We start from the raw sequence: 23,053 nt of genomic DNA, 5'->3' as shown, positions 1-23,053 counted from the left end.
CAGGCCCAGGCCCATGGCTGGCCAAAGCCTGCCTGGAGGTAGAACTTAACTGGGAGTCTACTTTTAAAAGGACCCAAATCGGGCTTCCCTGGTGGCACAGTGGTTGAGAGTCCGCCTGCTGATGCAGGGTGGTCTGGGAAGATCCCACGTGCCGCGGAGCAGCTAGGCCCATGAGCCATGGCCGCTGAGCCTGCGCTCTGCAACGGGAGAGGCCACAACAGTGAGAGGCCTGCGTACCGCAAAAAAATAAAATAAAATAAAAGGACCCAAATCATATCTCCCCAGAGCTGGGAAATATCAGGCTTAGTTTCAGGACGTGGCAGTTCTGTTTCAGGAGAATTACTACAACTGATGTTAAAAACAGCACCTCATGCTCCTGGGGGTAAAAGGAAGAAAAAGTGGTGTTGGTACAGTCATTATTTGGCCTCACAGTGGCAACCTCGAAATCATTATGCCAATCCTCATGATAAAGTTCTTCTTAGAACACCTTTATGCCTTTACAGTTTGCAAAGATGCCCAATCAAGAAAAATTGGGGCAGGGTCGGGGGAGGGTAGGCTTTGAACTTTATTGCTCAGTGGACTAGGAACTAGAAGATTCAGGTTCAAGTGTTGGTTCTGCATTTTTAGTTGTGAATTCTGGGGCAAATTGTTCAGGTTCTGAGTGAAGATTTTCTCATCTGTAAAACTGAGATACGTGACAGCTATCCTAGGTACCTCATAAAGAGGAGGCAAGATTTAAAGAGATGATAGATTTGAAAAAGGGTTATGAACCATAAAGGGTTTTAATGCTGACAATGATTTTTATTATGACGATACTGGATTTTCACTGATGTAATATGATCAGGATGACTCCACTTACCTTAAATAAAATGTATAGTATATACAAAAAAATCCCAAAACCGTAGATTGGAATAATCTGCCCCATCAGGCCTCTTCCACTACCTCCTCCTCCAGTGCCTCCACCTGGTCCTTTAGCCTTTGCAAAGGCCTCTGCAAGGTGAGACCTCTGGAAGCGAGCCCCAGAGGTCTGGCCATCTGAGGGTGCCTGGTGATGATGCATCATAGGTGGAAATCGACCCAACTTCCCTGAGAAAATAAATTAATCAGTCTTTATTACTTCTACTATTTAAAATATGGCTATTAGGAAAACACCTCACGCACTGAGATACATAACAGAAGTCAACCCAAACAAGTTTAAGAAAAAACGGGAACTTGATTATAAGGATATAGAGGCATCACAAGAGTATCACACATATAATAAATATGATGTGGCAATCTCTAGCTGTTCACCAAACCCATTTTCTCTTCCTTTTGGGTCCACAAGTGGATAACATTTTTCAGCTTCCAATACACTTAAATGTGGCCGTGTGACTGAGTTCCAGACAAAGCAATGTGAATGACAGGTGCTAGTTCAAGGCCTGGCCTATACAATGTCCCATGTATTGAACTCCATGTTCATTTCCTTTCTGCAGGCTGGATGCTAACACCTACGGAGACATTGGAAGTCATGTGTTGAAAATGGCAGAGCTTCCATCAACCCGAGTTCCTGAGTAACTGTGTGGCACAGAGCCGTCCGCTGCCACCACCTCACCAACTTAGAACCATCTGGACCTGTTTATGTGAGTGAGAAATAAACTTCTGTTGTGCTAGGGCCATTATACACTTTGGAGTTTATCTGTTAGAGTAGTTAGCCATCCCTAACTAATACACATAAGGAAATGCAATCTGATCTCAGAAGAGAACACAATCAGAAACTGGAAAGCCATCAGGATACCAGACAGCTACTCTCACATTCTACTTCAATCGTTCTCCCTCTCTGTGGGGCCAGAGGGCTTTTTTCTCTGCTCCTCTGTGCATATCTTCCTCATTCTCATTTCTCCGCCAGCATTTCTCTAGCTTCTCTGTGAACATAAAGGAAGATGTTCACCCCCAAACCCCTCAATCTGCATGTCCTTCAAGGGGCCAGCAGAGACTGGTCATAATTCCAAATTCCCTGCATACCTTCTCAGCTTGGGTAGGTATGCAGCACTTTTTAATCAGCTGTAGCTGAGCAGACAGGGTTCATGTAGTACAAACAGGGTCACAGGGGCTCAGTCCTGTGAGTGGAAGTGCAGGGCTTAGAGAAAGGAGCGTGCATCAGTTTTCTCACATTTTTTTCCTCCATCAGGGGCAGCCAAACATTAACAGCGTCAAGCCTCCTCCAAGTCACAGGTGAGAAAGAAAGGAAAGACTTCTCTTCAAAAGGCCATGTAAACAGGCTTGTGTGGATAATCCATTGACAGAAAACACTAAGGAGCAGAAAGACCTCCCGACTCAGGCTCTAAAAATACAAACTACACAGTAAAAACCGTTGGATTTGACTTCAATAAAATTATGGATTTCTGTTCAATAAAGAATACCATAACAGGGTTAAGATAGATGACAGGCAAGGAAAAGCTTCTGCAACGTCTAAAACTGACAACGGATTAAATCTCTAGCATAGACAAGGAATTCCTACAATTTGATATGAACATCAGAGGAAACCCAATAGAAAAATGGCCAAAAGATATGAGTAGGAAACTCACAGAAAGAGAAGTTCAAATGGTTAACAAGTACATAAAGAGATGATCAAAATAAAACCAACAAGAAAAATGCTAATTAAAACAATGAGCTAGCACTTATACCTACAAGAAGGGCAAAAATTAGAATGGTGGGTAATAGTAGGTACTGTCAAAGATGTGGGGAGGCAAGAACTCTCATGCATTATGGGTAAGAGTGTAAACGGATACAGCTATTCTGCTAAGTGATCTGGCTGCACTGAGTGACATTAAAGCTACGCCCTATTATCTAGTGATCTTATACTGGTGGATAAATTCCAGAGAAATTCTCAAATAAGGCTGTCTGTATCCGAATTCAAACTATAGACTCTATAGACCTGTGTGAGAATGTTCACTGTGATGATGTTGTAGCAGGGAGCCTGAAGTAACTTTGATCTCTGTAACTGTTAGAATGTAGAATCAAAATGGAGTAGATACAAATATGAAATTCCACGTAGCTTTTAGAAAACACTTCAGATATACCTACAGCAATATGAACATATCTTAAAAAGCACAGCGTTGAGAAAAATAAGCAAATACCACATGTAAGCTAAAGACACACTATAATTATACTACATATCTTTCAAGCAAATATGTAGGTATAAGGACATAAAACAAACACATTAGAGTGGGTGCACATGAACGGAGAAAGGAATGGGCATGTGGAGTGAAGGTAAAGGGTTAAAAAGAAAGTAACGAAATAATAAAGCAACCTTGCACTGGTGATGTTAATCAGGGGCTATGAACTGAGGACTATCTTCAAGTCAACTCTCTGCTCCTGAGGTGAGAGAGATGGTGGGTGGGCAGGCAAGGAGTGAGACAGGCAGCCACTGGGCCTGGGGGCTGCCCTCTGCCTGTATCCTCTCTCGGCCGGGCTCCACCCCAACAATCCTTTTTTCCCTCTTGATGCTGACTTCGGGTGACACGGAAGTTAGAAGAAATGCTTCTTTTTAAGAGGAGGCCAGCAAAAGAAGCACAACTTCAGACGGTAGAAGCAAGCAAGCAGGTCACTACTCCTTATTCCGGGTACTGGTCACTATTTTGCTACTAAACTGTCAAGGACCTTAATATCTTAAATGGTCCTAGCTTTACGGCTATAATGCACTTTGAACAAATGCCTAGCCAGCATCTAAGAAGCTAACCTCTCCCTTGAGTGAATCTGATATATCGGGTGGTTACTGCTCAATAAACTAGATTTAATATCTGTAGTAATACGTTGTTGAACTTCATTTAACTGAGAACTGAGAAGACTGTTCTCAAAACTTGGCATAAAATAAAATATAAAAAATTAAAACCAAATAATGGCACAAAAGGCATTATTTTGCATTTCTAAAATTGAAAAATGATGCTAAACATCACACGTCTGCCCCCAAAACTTTTATAGATCTGTCAGCCAAGAAGATCTATTGGACCACTATTATGTTCAGGACTCTGTGCTGTAGGTAGGAAAGTAAGAGAACCATAAATGAAACGGAAACAATGGTTCCCACATGAAACAATGCTTTTAAAAAGTAGTATATCCAAAACAAACAGCAAAAAAGGAACAGGGTACTATGGATCTTATTACTAGACAAACTAAATGTCTAAGTATTGAAAGAATGCAAAAAAAAAAAAAAGGGAGAGGAATCAGATGGGATCAATCATTGAAGGGAGTGAGATTCAGAATAGAAGAGAAGCAAAGGCACACTAGGAGAAAAGAAGACTGTGTGCAATGAGAAAAAGATGAGAACAAAGAAATAAGAACAAAGAATAAATAAGGTTAACTACCAAATCCAATAAGGGAAGTAACAAGAGATAAGGAGAGGAAATTAGCGGTGGGTTAAATGTTAACTTGTGTCATATAAATTTAATAGTGTGGATCTAGGATCAGGGAAATGATTTAATCAGAAGGGTGTCTGAGGAGGATTATTCCAGCAGTTGAGTAAGGACCTAAAAGAGAGAAACTAGGGTCTGGGAAATCAGCCAGAAGACAGCTATAGCTATAGAAAGGAAAGGATGGGTCCAAGGGCTTTTACCATGTAATGATCAGCAACATTTAATAATGAATGGGGAGTGGGGGGTTGGAAAACTCGAAGGTTGGTTTAAGATACTAAGAGAAGACAATGAGGAAAACTGGGAGGGCTTATGGTTAGGGGAAGACTGAACACCTATTTTTCACATGTTAAATTCTAGGCGTTGTTGGCATATTCAGAGGAAATTTTTATTAGACTGTAGTTAGGCTTGAGAAGAAACTCTGAGCTACCTAAATGACAAAGCTAATTAAAATTGCATGAACAGTTCCCATACCAAAAAAAATGGAGGGGTATGTGTACTTATGTGCAAAAATAGGAAGAAAAGAAAACTGTGCTGGTCAAAGAAGACCAGAAGCAAACCAGTATCATAAAAGTCAAAGGAGGATAGACTTTAAAGCAACTGAGAAATCTAGAACAAACTGATAAAAGACTAATGGCTATCCCTGTTTTTAGACACAATGTATTCTTGGGAAAAGGATGGCCATCATATGTAATCTTGACTGTCCACCTATTTGGACAATAACAGAAACCAATATACTACAAAGCATCATAGAATCTTCAGAGTCAGAAGGAGCCTTAAAAGTCATCCAGCCTCTCAACAAATGCTATGGGGACAAGACATTCACGTGCAAAAGAATGAAGACAGACCCCTACCTCACACCATATTAAATTTCTAAAAACTAACTGAAAATAGATTGGAGACCTAAATATAAGAGCCAAAACCATAAAAGTCTTAGAAAAATGATAAACATAAATCCTACGAAAAAAAACCAAACACATAAATCCTTGTGACCTTAGATTAGGCACTGTTTTCTTAGATATGACACCAAAAGCACAAGCAACCAAAGGAAAAATAAGTGGACTTCATCAAATTTTAAAACTTTTGTGCTGCAAAGACACCATCAAGAAAGTGAAGACAACCCACTGAATGAAAGAAAATATCATATATCTGATAAAGGTTGAGTATCCAAAATATATAAAGAACTCTTACCACTCAACAAAAAGACAATCCAATTAAAAATGACCAAAATATCTTAATAGACATTTTTCCAAAGAAGATATATAATGGCCAACATGCACATGAAAAGATGTTCAACATCACTAGCAATCAAAGAAATGTAAATTAAACCCACAATGAGATAGAACTTTACACCCATAGGATGCTATAATCAAAAAGACATAATCGATGGGCCATCCCTGGTGGCGCAGTGGTTAAGAATCCACCTGCCAATGCAGGGGACACGAGTTCAAGCCCTTGGCCGGGAAGATCCCACATGCCGCAGAGCAACTACGCCCATGAGCCACAACTACTGAGCCCGCGTGCCACAACTACTGAAGCCCAAGTGCCTAGAGACCATGCTCCGCAACAAGAGAAGTCACCAAAAAGAGAAGCCCGCGCACTGCAACAAAGAGTAGCCCCCCCCTTGCCACAACTAGAGAAAGCCCGTGTGCAGCAATGAAGACCCAACACAGCCAAAAAATAAATTAATTAAAAAAAAAAAAGACATAATCTAAAGTGTTGGTGAGGATGTGGAGAAAATGGAACTACTGTACTCTGCTGGTGGGAATGTAAAATAGTGCAGTTGCTTTGAAAACAGTCTGGCAGGTCCTCAAAGAGGTAAACAAAGTTTCCATATGACCCAGCAATTCTGCCCTTAGCTATATACCCAAGAAGAATATGTTCACACAAAAACTTATGTACAGAAAAGATCTTACTGTGATTTATGTCAAAGAGTGTTCTTCCTATGTTTTCCTGTAAGAGTTTTATAGTGTTCGGTCTTACATTTAGGTCTTTTTTTTTTTTTTTTCTTGCCGTACGCGGGCCTCTCACTGTTGTGGCCTCTCCCGTTGCGGAGCACAGGCTCCGGACGCGCAGGCTCAGCGGCCATGGCTCATGGGCCCAGCCGCTCCGCGGCATGTGGGATCTTCCCGGACCGGGGCACGAACCCGTGTGCCCTGCATCGGCAGGCGGACTCTCAACCACTGCGCCACCAGGGAAGCCCCCTACGTTTAGGTCTTTAATCCATTTTAAGTTTTTGTGTATGGTGTTATATATATACACGCACGTATGTGGAATCTAGAAAAATGGTACAGATGACCTATTTATGGGGCAGGAATAGAGATGCAGATATAGGGAACAGACGTGTGGACATGGTGGGGGTTGGGGAGGGAGGGTGGGATGAACTGGGAGACTGGGATTGACGTCTGTGCATTGCCATGTGTAAAACAGATAGCTAGTGGGAACCTGCGGTATAGCGCAGGGAGCTCAGCTCGGTGCTCTGTGGTGATCTAGATGGATGCGATGGGGGGTGGGGTGGGAGAGAGGTCCAAGAGGGAGGGGATATATGTATACATACAGCTGATCCACTTTGTTATACAGCAGAAAGTAACACAACATTGTAAAGCAACTATACCCCAATTTAAAAAAAAAAACTTGTACAAATGTTTAAAGCAGCATTATTCATAATGGCCAGATGTTCATCAGCTGACAAATAAAAATGTGCTGTGTCCATACAACGGAACAGTATTTGGCCATAAGAGAGGAAGGAAGTGCAGACACATGCTACAGTATGGGTGAACTTCGAAATCATAATCGTAAGTGAAGAAAAGCCAGTCATGCAAGACTACATATTACATGATTCCATTAATATGAAGTGTTCAGAATAGGCAAGTCCATAGAGACAGAGAGTAGCTTTGTGGTTGCTTGCTGGGGGGAGGGAGGGAGGGTGGAGAGGGGGCAGAGGAGAGCGACTGCTAATGGGTATGGGTTTTGTTTTCCTTGAGGGGTGACGATTCTGATGATGGTTGTACAACTTGGTGACTACATTAAAAGCCACTGACTGTGCACTTTAAACAGGTAAATTGCACGATATGTTATTTATCTCTCAATAAATTGGAAATTTTTTAGAACAGTCATCTAGTGGTGGTCTTGACTCTGCTGAATACCATCAAACAGGAAACTCAGTATTTCTCCCCACAGGAAGCCCATGCCACGTCTGTACAGCTCTGATTGTTAGAACTGTCTCCTTTATATTGAGTTAAGGGGTGAGCAATGGGAGTAAGAAAGGAAGTGTGATATAGGGTTTCAAAAAGCAATACTAAATGAATGGTGATGTGGCAAGAAATAGAGAAACATTAAAATTGATTTTAAAAGAGATTATTGATAAAGAGATTGTAGACTAGAATCAAAGAAGCACTGAAATAGTAGAGAATCCTATTTTCAAAGGTAGGAGGGGGAACTGAGAGCAATGGAAGAGACAGGCTAGATGGTAAAAATATGTTTTATATCCTAGGAGAAATCTGTGCATTTTATATTCAGTGTAATAGTTCACATATTTACTACTGAACACTTAACAACATGCCAGGTACTGTGTCAGACACTGAGATTAAAATGATAAATAGAACAATTCCTGTATTTAAAGAGTTTATGAATAAGAAGTATAGTTACAACATGGTAACTGTACTGTAACCATCAAATCCAATGGCTTTTACTCAGCTCTCACTCTTAAGACTCCTCTACTACACAAGAAAGCGATTACCACAAGCCTTTCAATGAATATTGGATTAATCTGAACAAATTCTTGTCAAACTTTCCTGCCTTAATATCTGTGGCACATCACTCTCCTGATTTCTTCTTTCCCCACTGACTAGTCCTTCAACCTATTTCTTCCCATCTCTTTTACTGGTTCTTCTTTAATCCTCTCTCCCCAACGTTTTGTTTCAACCTTTGTTCTTTCCTTATTCTTCTTCCTTTGGTAAACTCATTCATTCTCAAGGCATACACTGTAATGTCCAAAATGTATAGCTCTAGTTCTGACCTTTCCTCTAAGCTCTTATCTCTAAATCCCATTAATATATATGTCCTTTTGTGTGTCTATCAACTCAAACCTAAAAGTGAAACTAATTTTCACCTTCCAAAACCTGCTCTCCTCCTGTATTTCTTCTTTGAAGAGTCACTCTCTCAGACCTTTAGGCTTCAGACCTATAACCTCCTGCCACCTGTGACCAAGGGTACACTTGAGATGGCAGGCTAGGGTCAGAATGCTGAATTTGGAACAGATTTTTCTCTTCACAAAGTTAACTGTTCTCAATAGGGAGCAACCTCACCTCTTGGATCTTGGTATCACCATGTTTCTTAGAACTGAACAGCCCAGAATGCCTAAAAAGTCAATGGCTAGCGAACACCTGGAGATGTCTAGCTGAAATGATTTTTTAAGAAAAAAATTTTAAAGAAAATACTCCAAGGGTACAAAAAACTACAGATGATAATACGTGAGCACCTGTTTACCTACCTACCACACAGATATAACTGGAGCTCCTTATGTCTCTTCCTCCCACCCTCACTGAAATAGCCACAACTCCGAATTTGGTTATTATTAGAATATGTGCTTTTAGACTTTACTATGTAAGTATACATCCATGAACAATATACAATATTGACTGAGTATTTTAAAACTTTATATTATGAATGGATGGTGGTGATGGTTGTATACCAGTGTGAATGTACTTAATGCCTCTGAACTGTATATCTAATGGTTGAAATGAGAAATGTTATATTTTAACCACAATTTAAAAAAACCTTTATATTACAGTATCACACTGTACTGATGTTTCTGCAACTTCCTTTTTGCCTTTTCCTGGCAAAATGTATACAGTTAATACATGCAACTCTAGTTCATCCACTCAAACTGCTACATAACATCTCCTTGTATATCTATATCACAATTTTTCACTATTACAAATGTTCTACTTTATAGCTACATTACAAAAAGGATTTCTGGGGTTTTAATTGAAGTATAGTTGGTTTACAATGTCATGTTAGTTTCAGGTGTAGAGCACAGTGACTCAGTTTTTTTTTTTTTTTGGCTGCGTTGGGTCTTTGTTGCTGCGCACAGCAGCTACTCTGTTGTGGTGCGCAGGCTTCTCACTGCGGTGGTTTCTCTTGTTGCAGAGCATGGGCTCTAGGCACACGGGCTTCAGTAGTTGTGGCTCGTGAGCTCAGTAGTTGTGGCTTGTGGGCTCTAGAGCACAGGCTCAGTAGTTGTGGCACACAGGCTTAGTTGCTCTGCGGCATGTGGGATCTTCCTGGACCAGGGCTCAAACCCGTGTCCCCTGTACTGGTAGGCGGATTCTTAACCACTGCACCCAGGCGAAGTCCCGAGTGATTCAGTTTTATATGTATACATACATACATACACACACACATATACACACACACACACTTTTTCAGATTCTTTGCCCTTAGAGGTTATTACAAAATATCGAGTATAGGTCTCTGTGCTACACAGTAGGTCCTTGTTGGTTAATCTGTTTTCCATATAGTAGCGTGTATATGTTAATCCCATACATATGGTAATATATACACAATGAAATATTACTCAGCCATAAAAAAGAATAAAATAATGCCATCTGCAGCAACATGGACAGCCCTAGAGATTATCATACTAAGTGAAGTAAGCTAGACAGAGAAAGACAAATATCATAGGATATCACTTATATGTAGAATTTTTAAAAAAAGATACAAATGAACTTATTTACAAAACAGAAACTCACATAGAAAAATTTATGGTTACCAAAGGGGAAAGCGGGGAGGGGTGGGATAAATTAGGAGGTTGGGATTTGTGAGTTTGTTTTTTAATTGCTTTAAGACAAACAACTAAAGAGATCAGAACATTAAAGATATTAGAACATTAAAACTGCAGACCTTCCAAAATAGAAAACAGCTGTGTTCCCTATCTCTATATGTACTTAAGTATTCTATTAAATGGACTTGACTAAATCCCAATTGTTTATTGAAAGCTTTCCCCATATTTAGGTTTATTTAATTATTAAAATTTCACTTAGCAAATCATTTAAGCTTGACTAAAAACTTAATGGATTTTACAGAGTGCAGTTCTACTTTCCCTTGTTAATAACCATCCCTATTGCTAAAAACAAAAACAGAAACTCTAGCACTGTTAACGAAAGAGCTTTCTGAGAGCAACATTAAACCATTTGCAGCATTTCATTCTTAGGGCAAATAAATCAATAAAGAACTAGATTACCACAGAACAAGAAAGGTCTTAATGTAGCCAGTCCTTTAAGATACGAAAGTGTCTCCCTAAATACTGAGGAAGTTCTTGAGGTCATGTTTAATTCAGTATTACTTAAAGTGGAGGCTCCAACAACAGCTGACTGTTTCTTCCTCACCAGTCTCCTCCAAGGGCCCATCTTATCGCATTCCCCTCCTACCTAACTCTACTTTGCTGACCACTGCTTTAATGTTTTCTGCTTGTCTAATCAGATTTTTTCTTCATCTTTTACCAACCTCCCCACTCCCAATTCACCCTACATATTATTATTTTTTTTTTTTTTTGCAGTACACGGGCCTCTCACTGTTGTGGCCTCTCCCGTTGCGGAGCACAGGACTCTCAACCGCTGCGCCACCAGGGAAGCCCTCTACATATTATTAAAAGAGATATTTGTGTGTCTAAGTTGCTTAGCACGGGGCCTAGTCCATATATTCAACACATGTTAACTATTACTGTTTGTTACCAGAGTAATCTTACTAAAGCATAATTCTAACTGGTCTTGCCATTCCTTTGATCAAAAGCTTTCAATGGTTCCCATAATGACAAGAGACTGCATCACGCAGGAGACAGCAGAGGGAAGTATCAATAAAGTAAGTACCACCTTTTCAGTCAGAGTTATTAAGATCCTCGCTGTGTGTCCAACTATTTAAGTGGAGGTTAAATTAACCTTACTAGAGCTCATTTTCATCATCTATAAAATGGCTATCATGAGACCTACTTCTCAGGGTTGTTACAAGGGTTACAGATTAAATAACATATACAAAGCTCCCAGCACACACAGTAGGTATTTAGCAAATTCTGATTTTTCCCTCCCTAAAAAGTGAACTCCTAAACAACTGAATTCCATAATCTAGCCCAAAAGTACCTCTTCATGCTTCTTTCTCATTACATACTCCTGATTCAGCCAAACTAGACTTCTCACCATGCTTTGAGCCTGCCTTGCGATTTCTTACCTCTCAGCCTTTGCTTACTCCAATGGTTTTGCTTCTCCCTCCAACTCCACATATCTAAATCCAGCCTATCCTAAGCCCAGGCCAAATACTGCCCTTGTCCCTGAAGCATTTTCTCTTATCATCCCCATTGCTTAGAATACACTGTCTGAACCTCTTTAATTGCACTTATCACACCAGGCCTTATTCAAGAGTTCTATTTATGTATCTTACATCCTCTATTTGAACGGATTGGAACAGAAACGGGTAACATCTTGCACTAAGTACCATTTCTACCCAATTTTAGCTAGTGCTGATTAAAACCTACAAATCATACCTGAGAATAAGAAAAGCAGCCTCTGATACCCAGGAGCTGGTCTGGTGTTGCTATGAGCTAGCCTGGCACTCACAGTTAGGTCTTGGCGTTCTCCTCTTACACATAAGCAATTTCAGACATGAACATCAGACAAGACCATTCTGTGACCACGATGGATCAAGACAAAAAAAATAAGAACATTGTGTAATCTGTCTGAGCACACACAAAACATGAACACTGCCCAGACCAAAAAATACCAAACAGCCCCTATTCCTGGATGATGAGTGACTGCTGCTTCTTTGCCAATTATAGCTATAGCTTTTCTTTAGACTGCTCTCTCTTGACATAAACTCTACTAAGATACCCAGTCATAGAATGTGCCCCACTTTCTGACAGCACGCGATCCACAGCAAAGCCCAACATCCTTAAACCTTCCTCAAAATCACCTAACATGGGGCTTCCCTGGTGGCGCAGTGGTTGAGGGTCTGCCTGCCGATGCAGGGGACACGGGTTCGTGCCCTGGACCGGGAGGATCCCACGTGCCGCGGAGCGGCTGGGCCCGTGAGCCGTGGCCGCTGGGCCTGCGCGTCCGGAGCCTGTGCTCCGCAACAGGAGAGGCCACAGCAGTGAGAGGCCCACGTACCGCAAAAAAAAACAAAAACAAAAAAAACACCTAACACAAGCCTAAATCCTATAGTAAGACTTTTCTAACACTCTTACTGATGCTGCGTGCTTCCTCATGGTGTGCATCCTCCTTTGCTGCAACAAGCAATAAACCCAATTTATTCAACTGTAGGTGCATTCCTGGTGCTCTGTGGCTGAAGGACAAACTATGAACTTCTTTAATAGAAGCCTAGTATTTTCTTTATGCTTACAGGGCATGCTCTGGGTCTTGCAATGCTATACACTTTGTTGAACTGATCTGAATGACTTACACTAGGCCTGCTGGCCTTGCTGTAATCTGAAGACCCAGCCCAGTCACTCTCAGAGCTAAAAATAGTTTTTTACTTCATTATCCTGAGTGTTTTCAATTTCACAGTTTTGAGAACAGAAAATGGCAGTCAGACTGATCGAGGTGCCCTACACCCTCCCACCTCTGAGTTTCTGAAATTGAAAATGTGTCTAATTTACATTCATTCACAGACTCTCAAATTGTCTCTGCTCCTCTTGGCACACTTTTAGAGTAGATGTCTGATGTTTCATTAAGAGAAAAGGTAAAGGACCAAAATAATCCATTTGTCTCAGGCACCTACATACCAACACATAAAGAGCTAATTTAAGATAACAAAGAATTACGTATATGTGTGTGTTACCTATGCATGTATAAATATGTATACACACATATACACATATGTGTGTGTATGTATTTTCACATCTTGGAGAGCTTCAGACTCAGTGAGCAGGACTCACTTGAGGAGAATATGGTGACAAAAAGAGTCTGAACTATTCCAGAGGAACAGGGTTACTGGGGAGGGGCTGGTAAGGAACCCTGTTTACAGGCATTCAAAGTGAGACGCTCAATGGAAAACACAGGTGGGCAGGGTCAGCAGGAGAGATGACAAACGTAACATTACGGTAGGAGTCCCCCAGGCCCCAGCCAACGGAGATGGAAGGTAGGACTCTCTTGAAGCCAATTCTAGCATAGAAGCAGCACACTGTCACCTTGGAGGGCTTCAGCTACTCTGGAACCTGTTCAAAGTCCCAGTCAGCTAACCAGGAACAACTGACAAGTTCCTGACCTAGTATGCTGACATCTTCATGTTCCACAGGTACATAAGGTGAGTCAGGGAATGGTTACTCTGGCCAAAGAAGAAACCTGTTGGTGAAATCAAACGAGAACCATAGGAGAAAGAGATCATGCCATCTTAGAATTTGTGGCAAAAAGGTAGGGGGTGTGTGGCACAGGCTCTAGGAAGGCAGAATTAAGAAGTCCTGAGAACAGAGACACGTGGTTCCATTTCATGAGGCTCTAAGAAGAAAGCTCTTAAAATGCATTTTTGCTTGGGCATTTAAAAAATTCTTAAGCAGGTGGGGAAGGCAGAGGAAAACAGTAGATGTACTGGTAGCTATTCTAAAAGAACAGACAAAAAATGAACAGAAGAGCACATCAGCAATCAGCATGAAAGAGCAGCAAGACTTGGAAGAACCACATGAGGAGGCCAAGGTCCAAAACAAATTAAGGTTCACAAAAAGGCTAGCAAGGGCTTCCCTGGTGGCGCAGTGGCTGAGAGTCCGCCTGCCGATGCAGGGGACACGGGTCTGTGCCCCGGTCCGGGAGGATCCCACATGCCGCGGAGCGGCTGGGCCCGTGAGCCATGGCCGCTGGGCCTGTGCGTCCGGAGCCTGTGCTCCACAACGGGAGGGGCCATGGCAGTGAGAGGCCTGTGTACCGCAAAAAAAAAAAAAAAAAGGCGAGCAAAAGCAAAAAGGGTATTTTTATAGTGAAAAGGCAATTTGCTTGATGATAAAATATAATGCTGAGAAAGCAGAATTTCTCAACCTCTATTTTGCTTCCATATTCTCTATCAAAGGGTATCAATTTGGGGTTAAATGGGAGAGAATTAACAATCCTAGAGGGAAAAAAAGTCCCAGATGGGTGAGGAGGATAAGATCAAGTCTGTTCACTAACTTCTACCAGGAAAACTGGTAAAACTTGCACATAAGGTCACTGAACTAAAGAAAATTTTAAGAAATTATATTGATAAAAAGAGAAATCTTGAACGAATGGAGACAGATAATTATTGTTCCAGTTTGCAAAAAGCAAAAGGTGGATAGTGGACTTTTCAACTATAGAGAAGTGAATGCTTCTTGGACTCAATTCTAAAAAGGATTCTTCCTTTTTTTTTTTTTTTTTGATGGAGTGGACATGGAAGGGAAGAAACGTTTTTTCCGGTTATATAAGAAAAAAAACGCATACCTATAGAAAATTGAGAAAGTAGAGAAAAGTATAAATAACAACCACCCATGTTTCCATGACCCAGAAATAACCACTGTTAAGATGATGACCTACTTCTTCCTAGTGAATACATACAGTGAATACATCTTTACTTTTCATTTATAGTATACAATTTTCCCATATTATTTGGAACTCTTCATGAGGAGAAGAAACAGAAAAGGAGATCCAAAATGTATTAAAAGAGATTATGGCTGAAAAATTCCCAAACCTAAAAAAGGAAACAGATATCCAGATACAGAAAGCACAGAGGGTCCCAAACAGGTAAACCCAAACAGACCTACACCAAGACATATTATAATAAAAATAGCAAAAGTTAAAGAGAGGATTCTAAAGGCAGCAAGAGAAAAACAAAGAGTTAATTACATAGGCTCCCCCATAAGGCCATCAGCTGATTTCTCTACAGAAATGCTGCAGGCCAGAAGGGAGTGGCAAGATATAGTCAAAGTCCTGAAAGGGAAAAATTTGCAACCTAAGGTACTCTACCAAGCAAGATTATCATTTAGAATAGAAGGAGAGACAAAGAATTTTTCAGACAAGCCAAAACTAAAAGAATACAGCAATACTAAAACTATCCCCTAAAAGGAAATATTGAAAGATCTTCTCTAAATAGAAGAATGTATAGAAAAGAGAAAATCACAATTGGAAAGCAAATCACCTAAATAAACCAGTACACAGATTTTAAAAAAATTTCTGTGAAAGTGATGATAACCACAATGAACAGCAAAACGATGAACACGAAGATGTAAAAGAGGACACCAAAATCATAAAATGTGACGGAGGAGAGTAAGAAAATGTAGATTTTTAAAATTTCCTTGAGTGTGTTTGCGCCTATATGACTACTAGTCTAAGGCAAGTAGATATGCAATGGGGTTAACATACTTGAAAAACAGGGTTATCACAAATCAAAAACATAAAATAGACTCACAAAAACCAAAAAGAAGAGAACATAAGTGTAATACAAAAGAAAATCATCAAACCACAAAAGGAAAAACAACAAGAAAAAGGGACAAAGAAGAAATATAAAATCAACAGGAAAATAATGTTTAAAATGGCAATAAATACATATCTGTCAATAATTACCTTAAACATCAATGGACTAAAATGCTCCAATAAAAAGACAGAGTGGCAGATTAGATTAAAAAACAAAAGCCTACAAGATGCTGCCTACAAGAGACCCACTTTAGGGCAAAGGACACACATAGACTGAAAGTGAGGGGACAGAAAAAGATATTTCATGTAAATGGAAATGACAAGAAAGCAGGGGTCACAATACTCATATCAGACAAAATAGACTTAAAACGAAGGCCATAAAGAAAGATAAAGGACACTATATAATGATAAAAGGATCGATACAAGAAGAGGATTTTACGCTCATCAACATATATGCACCTAATATAGGAGCATCCAAATACATAAAACAAATACTAACAGACATAAAGGGAGAAAATGACAGGAATACAATAATAGTATGAGACTTTAACACCCCACTGACATCAATGGACAGATCTTCTCTGGACAGATCTTCTAGACAGAAAATCAGTAAGGCAACAGAGATCCTAGATGATACAATAGAACAGTTCACATTTTCAGGAAATTACATCCAAAGAACCAGAATACACATTCTTTTCAAGTGCACATGGAACATTCTTTATGACTGACCACATACTAGGACACAAAACAAGCCTCAACAAATTTAAGAGTATAGAAATTATCAAAAGCATCTTTTCTGACCACAATGGCATGAAACTAGAAATCAACCACAGAAAAAAGAAATGAGAAAAAAGCAATTACGTGGAGACTAAACAACACGCTACTAAAAAACCAAACAAACAATGGGTCAATGATGAAATCAAGCAGGAAATTTAAAAATACCTTGAGACAAATGACAATGAAAACACAACCATACAAAATTTATGCGATGCAGCAAAAGCAGTTCTTAGATGGAAGGTCATAGTGATACAGGCCTTCCTCGAAAAGCAATAAAAACTTCAAATAAACAACCTAACCTACCACTTAAGAGAATCAGAAAAAGAACAAACAAAACCTAGAGTCAGCAGAAGGAAGAAAACAATAAAGATCAGAGAGGAAATAAATAAAATAGAGACTAAAAAACAATAGAGGGCTTCCCTCGTGGCAAGGTGGTTAAGAATCTGCCTGCCAATGCAGGGGACACCAGGGTTTGAGCCCTGGTCTGGGAAGATCCCACATGCAGCAGAACAACTAAGCCTGTGTGCCACAACTACTGAGCCTGTGCTCTAGAGCCCGTAAGCCACAACTAGTGAGCTCACGAGCCACAACTACTGAAGTCCATGTGCCTAGAGCCCGTGATCCACAACAAGAGAAGCCACCACAATGAGAAGCCCGTGCACTGCAACCAAGAGTAGCCCCCACTCGCTGCAACTGGAGAAAGCCCACGTGCAGCACGAAGACCCAACGCAGCCGAAAATAAACTAAATTAAGAAAAAAACAATAGAAAGAAAAATCAATAAAATCAAGAGCTGGTTCTTTGAAAGGGTAAACAAGATTGACAAACCTCTGGCCAGGCTCACCAAGAACAAAATAAACAAAGTAAGAATTGAAAAAGGAGACATAACAACTGATACCTGCAGAAACACAGGAAACCATAAGGGAATACTATGAACAATTATATGCCAACAAATTTGATAACCTAGAAGAAATGGACAAGTTTCTAGAAACATATATCCCACCAAAACTGAATCAAGAAGAAACAGCTAATTTGAACAGACCAATCACTAGAAGTGAAATAGAATTTGTAATCTTAAAACTCCCTACAAACAAAATTATAGGACCAGATGGCTTCACAGGAGAATTCTACCAAACATACAAAGAGGAGCTTATACTGATCCTTCTCAAACCCATTGGGAACATTCCCAAAGACATTCTATGAAGCCACCATCACCCTGATACCCAAACCTGAAAAAGACATCACCAAAAAAGAAAATTACAGGCCAATATCTTTGATAAATATAGATGCAAAAATTCTCAACAAAATATTAGCAAACCAAATTCAACAACACATAAAAAAAATCATATGCCACAACCAAGTGGGATACATCCCAAGTTCACAAGGATTGTTCAACACACGCAAATCAATCAATGTGATACACCACATAAACAAGAAAAGACAAAAACCACATGGTCATCTCAGTAGATGCAAAAGAAGCATTTCACAAAATTTAACATCCATTCATGATAAAAACTCTTACCAAAGTGGGTATAGAGAGAACATATCTCAACATAATAAAAGCTATTTATGACAAACCCACAGCCAATGTAATACTCAATGGTGAAAAGCTGAAAGCCTTCCCACTAAATTCTGGAACAAGACAAGGATGCCCACTCTTACCACTTCTATTCAACATGATACTGGAAGTTCTACCCACAGCAATCAGACAAGAAAAAGAAATAAAAGGTATCCAAATGAAGGGAAGAGGTAAAATTGTCATTATATGCAGATGACATGATACTATATACATAGAAAACCCTAAGGACTCCACACAAAAACTACTAGAAATGATAAATGAATTCATCAAGGTAGCAGGATATAAGATTAACATACAGAAATTGGTTGCATTTCTTTACACTAACAATGAAATATCAGAAAGGGAATGTAAAAAAACAATACCTTTCAAAATCACACACCCCAAAATGAAATACTTAAGAATAAACCAAACCAATGAGGTGAGAGTTGTATGCTAAAAATTATAAAACATTAATAAAAGAAATTGAAGAAGACTCAAAGAAATAGAAAGATATCCCATGCTCTTGGATTGGAAGAATTAATATTGTTAAAATGAGCACACTACCCAAAGCAATCTACAGATTTAATGCTATCCTTATCAAATTATCCATGACATTTTTCACAGAACTAGAATAATCTTAAAATTTATTTATTTATAAATAATCCTAAATTTGGGGCCCATAAAGGACCCAGAATTGCCAAAGCAATCTCAAAGAAAAAGAACAAAGAAGGAGGCATACGCCTCCCAGACTTCAGACAATACTACAAAGCTAAAGTAATCAAAACAGCATGACACTGGCACAAAAACAGACATATGGATCAATGGAACAGAACAGAGAGCCCAGAAATAAACCCATACACGTATGGTCAATTAATCTTCGATAAAGGAGGCAAGAATATACAACAGGGAAAAGACAGTCTCTTCAGCAAGTGGTGTTGGGAAAGTTGGACAGCTTTCACCATACACAAAAATAAACTCAAAATGGCTAAAGACTTAAACATAAGACATGACACCATAAAGCTCCTAAAAGAGATCACAGGCAAAACATTCTCTGACATAAATAGTACCATTGTTTTCTTAGGTCAGTCTCCTAAGGCAATATAAATAAAAACAAAAATAAACAAATGGGACCTAATCAAATTTACAAGCTTTTGCACATCAAAGGAAACCATAAACAAAACAAAAAGACAACCTACAGAATGGGAGAAAATATCTGCAAATGATGCTACTGACAAGGGCTTAATTTCCAAAATATACAAACAGCTCATACAACTTAAACAAAAAACCCAAGTGAAAAATGGGCAAAGACCTAGACATTTCTCCAAAGAAGACATACAAATGGCCAACAGGCACATGAAAAGATGCTTAACATCGCTAATTATTAGAGAAATGCAAATCAAAAGTACAATGAGGTACCACCTCACACTGGTCAGAATGGCCGTCATTAAAAAGTATACAAATAACAAATGCTGGAGAGGATGTGGAGAAAAGGGAACCCTCCTACACTGTTGGTGGGAATGTAAGTTGGTGTAGCCACTATGGAAAACAGTATGGAGGTTCCTCAGAAAACTAAAAATACAATTACCATATGATCCAGAAATCCCACTCCTGGGCACATATCCAGACAAAACTATAATCCAAAAAAGATACATGCACCCCTATGTTCATAGCAGCACTATTCACAGTAGCCAAGACGTGGAAACAACCTAAATGTCCATCAACAGATGAATGGATAAAGAAGATGTGGTACATATATAGAATGGAATATTACCCAGCCATAAAATAGAATGAAATAGTGCCATTTGTAGCAACATGGATGGACCTAGAGATTGTCATACTGAGTGAAGTCAGAAAGAAAGACAAATACCGTATGATATCACTTATATGTGGAATCTAAAAAATAGGACACAAATGAACTTATCTACAAAACAGAAATAGACTCAGATATAGAGAACAGACTTGTGGTTGTTGGGGGGGGCGTGTTGCAGGAGTGATGGATTGGGAGTGTGGGGTTAGCAGATGCAAACTATTATATACAGAATGGATAAACAACAAGGTCCTACTGTATAGCACAGGGAACTATATTCAATCTCCTGTGATACACCATAATGGAAAAGAATATGAAAAAGAATGTATATGTATGTATAACTGAATCACTCTGCTATACAGCAGAAATTAACAAAGCATTGTAAATCAACTACAATTAAAAAAAAGAAAGTCCCTCAAAAAAAATAGGTATGGTACACAGTATCAGATTTCAAGTTCAGGTATAATTAATACTGTATTTGTATTGTCTACCCTGTTTATAAATCCACAGTGATCCCAGACAAACTGGTATTTTTTCCCCTTTGATTTCAAAGAAAAAGAAAACTGACCACCAAAACAGACAAAAAACAAAAAAAACTCCAACCCCTCATGAATATAATTTACTAGATTCATAATAGTCTATCATATGGATGCATGATAATTTATGTAACCATAAATAACAGTAATAATAATAGTAATAATAAAGTAATGGCTTATAAATGCTAACAGAGGAAACCATGATCCCTGGGAGCCAGCATTCATTAATTCACCCAATTCACTAATTCCTTTATTCATGAATACTGATTTTCTACAATGTGCAGGCCTGGTCTAAAGTTGGAGATACAGCAGTGAACAAAACAAACAAAAATCCTTACCCTCATGGAACCTCCTTTCTAAATGGGAAAAGAGATAATACACAAGATAATGATAAATACTAAAGAGAAAAAATGAAGCAGGCAAAGAGGATAGGATGTGTTGGGGGGAAATAAAGATTTTAGCTGGAGTATCCAGAGAAGGCTCAGGAGACGAAGACCTAAAGAAGATAAAGGAAAGGCACATGGCTATCCAAGGAAGAGCATTTTAGGCAGGGGAAACAACAAATGCAAAGGCCCTGAGGTGGGAGCACACCTGGCATGTTCCAGCAACAGTGAGAAAGCCAGCATGGTCAAAGCAAAATGAGAAAGAAAGGAAAAGGAGAAGGAAATGGGGAAGAGGATTAAGTAGGTCATGTACAGACTTTGTCTTTTCATCTGAGTCAGGAAGCCACTGGAGGGTTTTATGGAGGGAGAAACTTATGCTTTAAAAGGATCAGTATGGATGCTATGTTGAGAACAGACTGAAGGGAGAAGGGAGGAAGAAGGTGGACCACAGTCTAAAACAGACAGAATAAGATGGAGTAAAGCAATCAAATGACCAACTGGTTTAATGACTACACAAAAGGTTTCAGTGAATAGACTGGGGTGACCTGAAGAGCAGTTTCAAATGACTGATAGATTTAAAAAAATAATTTGAATGATCAAGAAGACATGCTAATCAAAAGCAAGGGTGAAATTGTGAAAAGAAATTATGAGGCAGTCAGAGACATCTGAATGCCGACTGGATATTTAATGACATTAAGGAATTATTGATTTTTTAGGTGTGATAATGATATTGCGGCTATTTTAAGAAGAATTCTTATTTTTTAGAGATGTATACAAAATTATTTACGGATGAAATGACCCAATGTCCGGGATTTGCTTCAAAATAATTGAGTGTATGGGGGGAAAAGTAAGTGGGGATATACATGATCCAAGATGATGAAGCAGGGTGATGGGGATTCATCTTACTACTCTCTCTACTTTTGCTTATGTTTGAAAATGTCTAACAAAAAAGTTTTTTAAAAAAATCAAGAATGGCATATAGCTGAGAGAGATGGTAAAACAAATACACTGAATGGAACGATAAATATTCTGAAAAAGTGTCAAGAGGCTGGAATTCTAGACCAATAGATAAAATGCAACAGGAAAGGCTAGAAACGGCTACATTTGGTTCCAAAACATCAAGTGAATGTACAAAATGGACAAAACCTAGATGAGTAGCTCCTATTTAAAAAAAAAAAAGTTTAAGATTCTAATATACAGCAAGGTCAGCAAGTAAAATGCCAAAAATCTAAAGCAATCCCCAAGATGCATTAATAGAAGTAAAGAATTTTTAAAAGGGGGGTGGGGGGGTTGTTCTTCCATGAGCTAACTGGCTTACACTTGCTATTGTTTGCCATCTAAGAGGGCTATGTTTAGATACTTGCAACTATGTCATATGAGGAATGGAGGAGGCAGCTAGGGATGTCAACTTAGGAAAAAAGATGGAAGAAGGGGACGTGATACTAGTCTGCAAATTCCTGAACTCATCATCTTTCCCCTTTAATCTACTTTGCTTCATTACTATTTTGGTAAAGGGTGTTACCATCTATGTATTCACCTAAGCCAATAAACTGAGAATAATTCAAGATGCCTCCCTCTCTCTCACGCTCCACGTCTATTTAAGAATGTCTCTTAACATTGTTTTCTTCCTTCCTATCCAACTTGATGCCTCCCCTGCTCCATTTACTCCTTCTTCTTCCTGTACCCCTATTTCCCTTTGGGAATCACTCTCAACTCCACAGTGGTCAATCAGCATATTCTTTCTACCCACAGCACTGCAAATAGCTTAACTCAAGCTATTAAGATGGGAGGATGTGTTAGCTGGAACTACTGGGAAAGAATAGGTGTGGGAGGAGAGGGAGGGGGAGGGGATAAGAATAAGATGGGAGTGAAGAAGAGTTCAAAAGAACAGAAACATTCTTTCTCTGGACAATTAAGTGTGAGGAGGTGATATCTGGAACTGTTGCAACTATTTTTGCTACCCTGAGAAGTCAACAGACAGAGTCAACTTGAGAAGGAACCCAGAAGTGACAAGGACACAGAAAATCAGATTGTGAATGTCTAGATCAAACCACACAGGAGGCCAATTCTAACACAGGGTCTTTTCATTTGGACTAATCAATACATTCTCTTTTTGACTTAAGACAGTTCAGCTGAATTTCCTGTGACTTACCATGAGAATCCTAACTGAAGAGCCCAAAGACACTCGCTTAATGATGCTCATG

At 39.3% G+C, this 23,053-nt stretch overlaps 1 protein-coding gene across 2 annotated transcripts in view; it reads right to left on the bottom strand.

Moving 5' to 3' along the window:
* RIC3 (RIC3 acetylcholine receptor chaperone) overlaps nt 1-23,053 on the bottom strand; it is a 58,832-nt gene that overhangs the window by 29,100 nt on the left and 6,679 nt on the right. For both annotated transcript variants that reach the window (XM_089915205.1, XM_089915204.1), the window contains exon 2: nt 860-1,086. In XM_089915205.1, coding sequence (XP_089771331.1) covers nt 860-1,086 — 227 coding nt within the window. The remainder of the gene's footprint in view (nt 1-859; nt 1,087-23,053) is intronic.

This window comes from Delphinapterus leucas, chromosome 7, assembly GCF_059928025.1.
Source record: "Delphinapterus leucas isolate spDelLeu-1000000601 "Yukka" chromosome 7, BTC_Dleu_Yukka2, whole genome shotgun sequence".
Lineage (NCBI taxonomy): Eukaryota > Metazoa > Chordata > Mammalia > Artiodactyla > Monodontidae > Delphinapterus > Delphinapterus leucas.
Note: the sequence above shows the minus strand (reverse complement) of the source record. Positions and strands in the feature narration are given on the sequence as shown.